The sequence below is a fragment of the Xyrauchen texanus genome, chromosome 5 (genome assembly GCF_025860055.1).
Source record: "Xyrauchen texanus isolate HMW12.3.18 chromosome 5, RBS_HiC_50CHRs, whole genome shotgun sequence".
Taxonomy (NCBI): domain Eukaryota; kingdom Metazoa; phylum Chordata; class Actinopteri; order Cypriniformes; family Catostomidae; genus Xyrauchen; species Xyrauchen texanus.
Window position 1 is genome coordinate 35,945,006 of NC_068280.1, and position 12,409 is coordinate 35,957,414.

At 36.7% G+C, this 12,409-nt stretch overlaps 1 protein-coding gene across 2 annotated transcripts in view; it reads right to left on the bottom strand.

Moving 5' to 3' along the window:
• The window catches only part of LOC127644024 (E3 ubiquitin-protein ligase RNF38-like), a 60,761-nt gene that overhangs the window by 16,070 nt on the left and 32,282 nt on the right, over positions 1–12,409 (bottom strand). Inside the window, exon 1 of one of the 2 annotated variants that reach the window (XM_052127022.1) lies at positions 24–2,403. The exons of the other annotated variant lie outside the window; for it this stretch is intronic. Coding sequence (XP_051982982.1) covers positions 24–62 — 39 coding nt within the window. The 5' untranslated portion in view covers positions 63–2,403. Of the gene's footprint in view, positions 1–23; positions 2,404–12,409 lie in introns of those variants that run through there. 2 annotated transcript variants of the gene reach the window in all.

Sequence of the window (12,409 nt, forward strand, 5' to 3'; positions counted from 1 at the left end):
TCAGGTAAACTACTTTTAGCTACCTTTTTGCCGATTTGTTGTAGAGAAAGCAGCTTGGACATTCATATGTAGAGCTGAGCGATTCATCAAAAAAAAAAATTCAGATTGTTATTAATCACTACATACATTTCCTACAATTAATGAGGGTGAAATGCATTCCACTTGTTTGTTAGACCTCAAGAATAAATTTAAACAACTTATTTGTTTACAAGTAATCCCCAGAGGGTCCGCTACTTTTACAGTATTTAATTCTACATAAAGTACGTGTGACCTCTTTTTGATGAAATTTCACCAATTTCAACATCTTCTGCTGATACTTGACTCCACCGAAAGACTTTCTTCTGATGCTCCACACTCCAGCTTAGTAGGTGGTGGTAATGCACCATAAGCTGGATTGCCAACCGCCAATACACATCACAGGAAGAAACACTTTATTGCCTTTAAATTAGCAGATGTTACAGTGCAATAGATCATGAAAAAAATTGTATAGTATCAATAGCCGTATTGAATTCTCAGTGTTGTCATGTTCGGTACACAACAATACCATATTAGCTGAATAACTAGCTAGCGGCTACCAAGCCTTATTACCGGATTCCATGACAGCAGGGCTATATAGCCGCTAGTCAGCTGATCCTTCCTAACAGGCTGATTTCATGACAGTTATTCAGTTAGCTAGTCGTGTGTATAACTTTGCCGAATTGACTGCATTTTATCAAGACGTATCTGATCCCATCGTCTAGATGTGGAACATAGGCTAAATATTGAAGATTACTCAAAAGTTCCATTGATATCGATTTTTCCCCCCGATAAATATAGCCCTAGTTATTTGTGTTTGAAACAACAAGTGGTTGGGTGAGTAAATGACTAAATACATTTTTAAGGGTGAACTATTCTTTACATGAGTGTCATTCCACTAGTATGAAATGTGAAATGTCTAGAACACTTAAAATGGACTTAGCTTCTGTATGTTTTGTATAGGCTAGCTGAGCATTATTGCTTTGTTCATTAAGCATAAAAAGCTATTGTGTCTGCCGGTATTAGTGGCATTTCCTGTCTGTGATATCACAGCCTATGTGTTGCCAAAGGCTGAGTGAGGTCACTTCCCAAAATTTGAGGAAACCCATGGCTTGTTGCTCAACACACATACATACACTCAAATGGTGTTGCAGGAGCACATGAATCAGTATGAGTAATAAAAACTTTAACAGGCCTGTAACACAATCCTTTTACTGGAAGTCACTGAATAACACGTGCTTTCTCAACAAGACTGAATGCTCACACATTCACAGTATTGAGCCTGAGAGTTTGGAAGAGTCATAGTTTACAGGGGGAGGGATCATACAAGCAAACTTTTCAAAGCACTCTTGGTGACTAATAAGTTACTCAGATACTTTCAAGATGCAAACTAGAAGCATGTCTTAAAGGAGCACATATGCAATTCAGCAAGAAACACATGGGACACACAAACAAGCGAAAACACCCATACTCACGCACACACACAGACTCTATGTGGGTGGCAAAGAGAGCTCACACAAACCAGGGTTAAGCCAAGTATGGAGATACAGAGAGCAGCCGTCAACACTGGGGGTAGGCGCGTGCGTTTGTCAAATCAGTAACAGGAAACAGCTGGGGAGCAGGCTAGACGTATCTGCATACTGACTTGAGTCAGGTTTATTTAAATGTCCCTTGAAACAGATAGTCAATTTCCCCTCCTCTCATTTTCCATTTGGTAAAATGCCGATTGTCTCCATTGTCTTAAAGTAGACAGTTCTTTGCATCCCTTTTCTTGGCCTCTTCTGTGAGAGGTGAGACCTTGCAAAGTAACTTCTGAGTCAGCTGCCTGATCCCAATCATAATGAGCATTTTACATGCAGAGCAACATGCTGTTAACTACCAAAACTCAGATTAAAAAAAATTATTAAATCATAAGAAACCACCATTTACATGAGATTTGAAATCATTTTATTTTTCTCTGGCATGTGCACAACACTTGCTTACATTTGATAAGCTGATAAGAATGCCGTAAAGGTTTTTACATGCAAATCGGGGTAATGGGCAAAACATTTACATGCCCCAATTGGTGATAAAAGAAAAACTTTATTTACACAATCTTACATGTTTTAAGTTATTAAGCACAATCGGTGTATAAACGTGCATGGGAACACGCTCAATGACTTCAGCCTCTGTGCAGTGTACATAAAGTTTAATACTTATGTTTGTTTGGTTTTTTTGGGTGGCATTTTGCCATTTTTGTGCCATGAGCTAAGAGCAATGTCTCCACAAATATTATAAGAAAGTTACAAACAAAATGTAAAAAATTATATTAGGACTACCGGTATTCATAGATTAAAATAATTAACCTCACAATCAATCTCATGATTATTTAATGTTAATGCGATTCAATGTAATATTTGAACTTGAAATGTACCTCCAAATGTAAACCTATATTTTTTCAGTTAAAATATAGTATAGTAATAATTGATGCATTCAGTACCTCTTAAGAAAATAAAGATTTTCCCACTAGCCTTTAGCAGTCCACTGGTTGCCTTCTCATTATCAGTGCATTTTTGACTCATAGGTAATTTCTTACACACATTCAGATGCGATAATTGAATTATGCTTTACAAAAACTGCCAAATTACTTGTTAAAAGCCCTTTCTGGATTTTATTTAAAAATAAATTTGATAAAATGGAGTGGTGGTGGCATAGTGGCTAAAGCACAGGGCTGTTAATCAGAAGGTCGCAGGTTCTAACCCCACGGCCACCACCATTGTGTCCTTGAGCAAGGCACTTAACTCCAGGTTGCTCCGGGGGGATTGTCCCTGTAATAATTGCACTGTAAGTCGCTTTGGATAAAAGCGTCTGCCAAATGCATAAATGTAAATGTAAATGTAATAAAAACATTTGGGATTTAACAGTGCAAATCATATTTCATTAATCTGAAAATGTTATGAATTTAACTTTGTCAGCCCTAATTCTTTTAAATCTAAATAACCTTTAAAAATGGAAAGCAAAATGTAAAAATTTTACATACAACTAAAATAATCACCTCTGCCTTCCAAAATCTTTAATGGGTGCTCTGGTGAATAAATGGCACTACAACACAACCAGGCTGGCAATATTAATAACTTTTACTGAGCAAAATACAAGACAACTAATCCACTGTTCTGAATTATTCAAAGGAAATAAATTTTTCGTATAGCTACAGGGCCTCGTAAAGTTGATCATGTAATTTTCAATGCAGAAAATTTAAACCGGAATCGTGTTAAAATGAGTGGTTCAGGAAAGTTGAGGCCTAAATCGATCTCCGACTTTAACACATTGGCCAATACAGATTTTTTTAAGTGCCCTTTGCCACACTTTTACATGTTATATTGTACAGTTATATGTTTATGCACCACACACAGTAAAATTACAGTAAAACTCTACAAAAAGTTTCCATTTGTTAACATTATTTAACAACATTAATGTAGTTAACAAACTAATTAACTTAATGTTAGTTACAACATATACTAATACATATTTTTAAATCAAAAGTTGTATTAGTTAACATTTGTTATTGCACTATGAACAAACAATGCACAATTGTAATTTAACTAACATTACAATTAATAAAGGCTGTAAAATAGATATTGTTCATTGTTTGTTCATGATACCCAATGCATTAACTAATGTTAACGAATGGAAACTTTTTATAAAGTTACCAAATTTACATTCATTGTGAATGCTAACAATGTTTTGAAACAGTTGTGAATATTTCTGTTGTCAATAGCATAAAGGTCATTGTGGCATACTGTTAAGCAGCAAAAACCATGAGAGCATCACACACAGCAGAGATATGTTCAAAAATAAGAAAAATATATCTGTTACAACTCGAAAATTGCTCCAGTGTGAAATAATTAATATCTATGATTTGCTTACCGTCTTTGGCATTTTGCTATAACACAAATCACTAATTATTAAGCAAATGTATGGTTAAAATGCAATTGCTGTGATTAGTGGTATTGTGACCAGCATTAATCCGATTTAAACTGGGCTCCTCACAGAAAAGCGCTGAGATGAGTGACTGATGAGTACCTGGATTGACACCGCGAGCGAGCATATTAAGGGAGTGAAGCTGAAAGTGCTCATGATCGCTCAAACTGTCTCTATCGCTCAACAAAACGTCTGATTGTCACGACTCGCGTTATATCACGTATCAGATTTGTATACACATGTTTATTAGTCGTATAATTCGTTTTTAAACTCGTTTGCAGTCTCTTTATCCTTTCCATGCTCACTGTGCAGAGGGTCAGAATTACTCCCGTAATGACTCTTGAAAACAGGCAACATAATATTCATAGATGTGAAATTCTTACACATTTTTAAAAACAAATCTGCATATTTATCTGAATAACAGCCTGTCTGAAAGTTTAAATTCATGAATATTAACAACTGCCAACATTTCACGCCCCAGAGGCCACTAAGCGCACACTCATTCATTAGAGTAGCAGTGTATGTGTGATTCCCTGCGCGCTGCAAAAAAGATCGGCTCCAATTCTAGGCACAATTGGCCAATCACAGACTTAAGACAAAGATCGGCTAGACATTTAGATCAGTGACCGATCGATCGGTGCACCCCTAATTAAAACGATTCCTGTTCTGATGGCCATTTGTATCACAACTTTATAATGAACATTCTGAATATTTACAATGGAAAGTCATCTGTTGGGGGAAGAGCAGAATTGAGTATTGAAAATGATGAACTATGACCATTGCCTGAAACACAGCCCAAGGACATTTACACAGAACCAACCTGAAACCATATACGCACGCACACACACACACACACACACACACACACACACACACACACACACATTATTATAATGCACATAGCTGGGAACTTGTTATTTAAGTTATGGTAATCACACACAACACATACTGCGGTGTTCACACATGAAAAGCAAAACAAAACACACAGAAATGCAACATGCACACACAGGCACAGGTTCACACAAGTCTTTCAGCACAAATCCAAACTGAAACAGAGTTGCACGACACACATGCATACACATACATTTGCCCAAACCCAGTCAGACAGGTCCATTAGTATGAAATATTAATGGGGCTGTACATCTGTGTTTGGGGGAGACGTGTGGGTGAGGGGTACAGAGGACAAAACATAAGTACGTCTGCGCATGTGGACTTTACAAAAGTTGTTGCTCAATTAATCCTAAACATGTTAAGATAATCTGTAAAAGTGTTACTTTAGTATTTTACAGCAGTGGTGCTCTGCCACTACTGAATCTCCACTGAATTCTGTAGGAAACACTGGTCGGTATAGGTCTGACATTGTCTGCGTTCATGGTAACGGAGTATAAACAGTCCCGAGAGCCATTCGAGCGTGTGTGAGAGCTCAACATCCTGTTTAAAAACTACAGCTCCAGGAATCGGCATCACATGCTCAACAAATACAGATTGCTCTTTGCCTGGGGGGCCACTCCATCCACAGGGAATAACCAGTGCTATTGTGAAGGAGCTTCGCAAACTGCTGAACATTGAGCCGCCACATCAGTGCGATCGGAGAGCAGTCAGGGCTGCTGTGGTTAGTAGAGGCCCACCAGGGGGGCTGTGTTGTTGAAACATAACGACACTCAGGGCTGGGATTCAAAGGGAGATATATATATATATATATATATATATATATATATATATATATATATATATATATATATATATATATATATAGAGATATATATATATATATATACATATATATATATATAGTATAGATATATATATATATACATACATATATATATATATATATACTACATATATATATATACATATATATATATATATATATATATATATATATATATATATATATATATATATATATATATACCTGCCCAGTAGCCTGTACCAATAAATAAACCTTGCATATGCCTAGCTAACAAACTAAACCAAGCCTTATACAACGTACACATACTTCAAGCTGGTGCATTTTTCTGAAAGCCAAGCACAATAGATGCAACATTTTGAATCTTACCACAGTGAAAGTTTGAATCAGGATTATTAATTAGTGTGAATGTGCTGGTGTAATTTTCATATTTTCATTTTAAAATATTTCATCATATTCCAACTTAATGTGCTATGAGCCAACTGTATTTAGGTTGATTTCTGCCAAAAGAAAAAAAAAAGAAAAACTGTGGTGCTATCACAAATTTACTCTATCAAAAGTTTGTCTAATCATCCCAACAAAGCAACAATGGCTCAACCAATTTGGGGTGGGACTATATGTTTATACATCAATGGCAGATAGCGGGAATGCTTGGGAAATTTGTTAGAAAACAAACTACTTGTTTGGTGATGCTAGTGTTGCAGAAATTAGGTCAGCTTTAAGGAGGGCTACCACGAAACATCAGTGTGACCTAAATAATATCAATTAGTTAAGCTTTTACAACAAAATAGGATTTTTAATAAATTAGCATACTTGGATTCTGTCTTGTGAAAATGTTCTGCAAAATTCAAGCTATGGAGCAAATCCAAGACATTTCCCGTGTGCTGTAGACTGACTGATGACGCATAGAACGAAACCAACACTTTGAGAGCAATTTGAATGTATTTTCTAATGTTTTGTTGAGAATCTATTAAAATAATAAAAAATAAAAAACTCCTGTCTGAATTGGGGATGTCAAGATTAATTTGCAAATGTAGAGCTCCTGTTGAGCAAATAGACAACAACCAAGTGCATAACATAAATATACAAATGTAGTTAATGTATTTTAAGACATGATGCTTTACCAGTACTCAGCTATAAGTGTACTATATTTAGTGTTCTTAACAGATGATGAACATTAATACTACAAGTTTCAGTACTGTGCCTAAAAAATGCAGCATGCCAAAAGTATTGGAGTACCAAAAAAAAGCAAGAGTTGGTACTTTTACTCTGTCTTAATAGTTTTGATGCATACCTAGAGCTTTTATCAAAAGTGACTAACAGCACACGCAATCTGGGGTTAAGTGCCTAGCAGAGGGGCACAATGGTAGCTGTTCAGGGATTGCCCTAGTGTGATTTTACCTACAACTTGTTTTACCAGCCTAGATTTTTAACCACTACATTACCTTCATCTGAATCTTTCTCTGAATAATAATAATAATTATTATTATTATTATCATCATTGCGGTTTATTATAAAATTACCAGCCAATTGGTGAGTGATTCCATTTTATTTACTCTATGCCAATTTTTACTTGCATTTTGTACTTGGCAAATGTTTTTTTACCTGCTTACACGCATGCTAAATGGTTTTGGATCAAGTACATGAGCACAGTATTAGACTTGATACTGAAACCAATATTGTATCAGTGCAATCCTAGACTATAATTTACTAAGTGCAAACATGCTCTAACAAAACAGATGCATTTTTCTGGGGGAAAATATAAAATAGCAAGTTGACGCAACTGACATCATGAGGTGCTGATAATTCCAAACCAATGATCAACAGGAGATTCCACATCCTCAAATGCTTAACCGAAGTGCTCCTTTGATTCGAGAATCCACAATGCGGTTCTGTTTCAGAGTAATGCTTTAATATTTAAAAAGCTGAGACTGTAGAGTCCTTGCGCTGGGGGGTGACTGCTCTTCAAATGCGAAGTTTGAGGAAATGCTCAGAAAAAGCAGGTCTCCTCATCTCCTCATGTCTCTCATTATTTTCCACACTTTTTATTTCTCCTCCCTCTTTCCCTCCCTCGCTGTCCCCACATATCCCTCTCCCTCTCGATCTCTGACAGCCAAACCCATTTGAGGCCGCCTCTACATTCTACACCATAGAGAGAGCTTGTTTCTGCCTGTGTGGAGGCCTAGTAATGGATCGACATACACACACACGTCTCAGTTTCAGCACTCTATATTCAGGACCTCCCAAGAGCCAACACGTCCTGTTCTGCTCCGTTCATATAGCCAGCACCAGGCACAAAGCTTTCAAACTGCTACATACCCCCCAAATATGCTTTGTTTAGCTCTGAACAGTCAGCACACACAGGATGAGACACAGTTACCCCACGGGCTTGAACACTCTTCTGTTTTGTATGTGCAGTATCTCACTCTCAAACACAGGAAACGGTTAAGGTTGTTGGCCTGGTTTCTATTCTGACTCTAAGGCTTTGTTCACACTGTACATAATTCTGATTTGTTTCTAAAATTTGATCTTAAAGCTACACTATGTAACTTATTTTTTTGTCAAAAAAACATGTAAATGTTATTAATGAGTGCAACAAAAATCAATCTTCCAAACCATGTCTTTACCCAAATACCCTTTGATAAATCTATAATAATTATTTATATTTTAGAGCTGTCGGGGCATTGCATACACACATCATTCGCCCATGCGTGTAGACGTCATATACAAATGCAGAGAAAATACGATCCGGCTACTGTAGTGTGTGTGTGGGAGTAGCTGAAGCTGGAAGTTTGTTGTCACAATGAACGAGAAAAATTTACCATGGATCAATCAAAACGGCAAATCTCCGGGGAATCAGTGGTTGTAAAAACAAAGAAACCCCGAACAAAGCACAGTCTACAAGCAAAAAGGGAAAGCGACAGAGTCTGTAATAAAACCTGAATAAACACTGGCTTGGCTTCTCAGAGGTGGCGACAACTCTGAGATCTGAAAGGATTTAAAAGCGACACATTTTTATTAATATATTAATAAAATATTTTATTGATATGTTTTATGTACAGTTGTTTAATGTGTGTGTAGTGAAATACATTAATTATACTGTAATCAGTGCAGAACGTTTCACTTGCTAGCACATGTGTGTATTGTTCTTTATAACAGCAATATTATATCAATAAATCCTTTAGTCCTAGGCTTGCCAAAGACATGAGTCTTGACATTATGTTGACCACTGGTTGGTAACAATGACAATCAATAAATGATTTACTACCTCGGTCTATCTGAATATCCTGCAGTTATAAAACCTTTATCAGACTAGCAATCATTATGTCTAATGTTAACGAATGCTGCCTAAGTTTTGTAATGTAATTTATTTCAAAATATCGATGTTTCCAATAAGTCAAAACAACAGCATTAGATACGGCACTTATCTGTTCAGATGACATGTTTTCGGATGTCGTGGTCACGAGCAGACGCTATTCAAAGCGCATCGTCTCCACTAGTGCGTCCTGTTTTGTCGCCACCAGCTTCACCCACTGGCAGAGTTCAACAAGTATTTGGAATACTCCTTATTTCCAAAGATGAAGCACCCCACAGAAAGAATAATGCTTTTATTAAAGGATTGACATCAGATTAGATACTTTACACATGTACTTGTTCTTGTTAAAATGTCCCGATACCTCACATCATACAATGAGAAGAGCTGCTCTTGTGTGATCGGCTGTACAAAAGTTTGAGAGTGCAGAGATGTGCAAACGAGCATAGTCTTCCAGAACATCCTCCGTAATACTGGGAAGTATACTGCAATTGGTTTGTTCTGATATTTAGTTGAAACAAGACAAATGATTTACAGGTTTCCCAGCACCATTTGAGTTCTTAAAACACTTGCACATGCATGTCTGTAAAATGAAGCGCAAAAATTTTGATCAAATGTAATCTGATTCTGATTATTGTGATGGGTCACACCAAACACTCAGTAGCAGATCTATACGTTCTTTGCAGTGCCACTGAATGGATATCAAAAAGATATAAATGTGAGTGTAATATTTTGTATAAAATGCATCACAGTTCCGTTATAAGAGTTCCTCTATTTACATGTAGGGCTTACACAAGCATTCCACAGAGCACAAATTATAAGTAAAACTTGCATACAATATAAAGATTATGCATAGTAGCAATCTAGTAGCTTCTAGACATTTTATTTTGTATTATTACAGCAATGCGGCCCAAGGCACCTTACATTTTTCTGCATTTGGACCCAGACCGAAAAAGATTGGACACCCCTGGAATTGTGAATATCTGGTGCATCTTCATAGTACATACTATATCCTACTGATATTGTTGTGTGCATTTCTCATTTCCCTTTTGACTTGTAACTATTAGCACCTTATAAACATGTTAAAAAATAAATATATTTATGTTGGAATTAACATTAACCAAGATTAATACATTATATAAAGTGGTGTTGTTTTGTTAGTTCATGTTAACTGGTGTAGTAAACTAACGTTAACAAAATGGAACCTTTTTGTAGAGTGTTACCAATTTTTAATTTTTGGGTAAATCATCTCTTTGAGAGTACAAGTAAGTTCTCACCAGTTACATTATAACGTCTGTTTAATATTGACAAAACGCATTGAAAATGTTAACAGATAAAATCCTTAGAGAACCTTGCTGCTAAATCATTTATGTTGTGTTTTCAAAACAGATATGCATATTAAAGATAGTGTTTTCATTTTGTATAATTTATTAATGTTACAGTATTACTATTATTAAAATGTATATTGTTATATACATATTAAAATGGACTGATTCACATGGCAGAGAAAAAACCTCAGACAGTATTGTGCAAAGGTTTTAGGCACTTGTGAAAAATGTTGCATAGAGAGGATGTCCTCAAAAATAAATGACACAAATATTTTTCATTAATTTATCACTTAATGTCATACAAAGTCCAGTAAACATAAAAAAAGCTAAATCAATATTCAGTGTGACCATCTTTGCCTTTAAAACAGCACCAATTTTCCTAGGGACACCTGGTTTTTCATGGTTGTTGACAGATAGGATGTTCCAAGCATCTTTCAACTTCCACAGTTCTTTTATAAATTAAGTCTCAATTGTTTCAGTCTCTTCATGTAAACCCAGACTGACTCGATATTCAGTGTGGGACTTTGTGGGGACAATGACATCTGTTGCAGGGCTACCTGTTCTTCTTTTCTAATCTTTTCTATTTGCAAAATAAATGTTTGAGAGTCCAACATTTATATTTCCTATTGAAACACTAAAGTAGAAGATATAAATAACCATCTTAAGACAAATGCTTTTGTGAAACATCTTATGTGCCTAAGACTTTTTGCGCAGTACTCTACATTAGATGGAGCTCTAGAAAGATGAGAGATGTAATGGGTGCATAAGTCTGTTTTAAGATTTTCTCTTCACTCTACAGATGGCTTTATTACACAAAGTGTTTCTGCAATTTCTGCCTTTCTTGCTGTATTATGAGGGAGCGCCATGATGTGACGAGACACGCTGCGCAGTTGCAATTAAGACAGCTTTGTTGATTATAAACAGGAGCAATAGGTTTAATCGCATCGCTTGCTTATAGGAGACGTGGTACAACAACATTCGCATGTCCAATTAACAAGTTTATAACCATTTATATACGTAAAATCTAAAGTTCAGTAAATATGCGCTTCCCACTGCTCCCACTCAAAAACTGCTGACCGCTGCACCACAAGTGTAGGCAAGAGGGCGACGCAATAGAAGGAATTCCCCGCATTTAGAAAGTAAATCATGTGGTATTGATTAAAATGGACTCAATCCCCGCAATTCAACTAACATTCATTATTGAGATTTTAATCAGGCTACTTGTCTGGTCGGGCAAGTAAAATTCTCTTTAACTTGCCTGTTCAAAATTCCACTTGTCCCGGACAAGAATTAATGTCGAGCTCTGCCTGCCACTTTAAGGGTCCGCCCCTCAATTATAGAGAAAGCAAATAAAATGGCTGCTTGTTTTGGAGCACATGTTGGTGGAAGGAGCAGGCATGCCAGTCCTTTGTGAGTGATCAGAGTGGAAAGCAGGACTTGTGTCTGAGTTTGTAGAAAGAGAATTTGCCTTTTGTACATGTGTTGTGAAAACGAATGTGATTTGAGGAGTAAGACCCAACACTGGAAGGATTGAATCTCACTTGAAAGTGTTGACCTGGATTTCAAAGCCATCAAATGACTCATTAACATGGAGTGGCAAGACACATGGGATACAGTAAGAAGTCCATTAATCCGCTGAAGTGCTCAGCAAAGGAGTGGTGCCTTAGTGCCAAAAGGAGATGGTTTTGGGGGGGTGAGGGGGTGGAAATGCGGGAGAACGAGTTCCCGGAGTGAATTTAGTTGCGGAATTGCGTTCCCATTTTAAATGGATACATTTGTTAGGGGAATGAAAAGTTCTCCCCACTCAATAGCCTAAGAAAGCTATGCGGGTTCCAAAAAACAAATGTGTGGGATCTTCTGCGTCTGTGGTTGCGCAAGGTTGACTATCGTGGGTGGCCAGAACACTTGCACGCAACAGATCGACAAATACACATGGGAATCCACTGGCAACCAATCTACACACATGCACGCAGCATATCGACACATGCTCAAGTCACAAATCCACGTGCCAGATGACTGCACAAATATACGGTTTCTTTGCTCACAATACGATCCACAATTACATAAGTCATGTAGTATGTGTAATTTAACAAATAAACG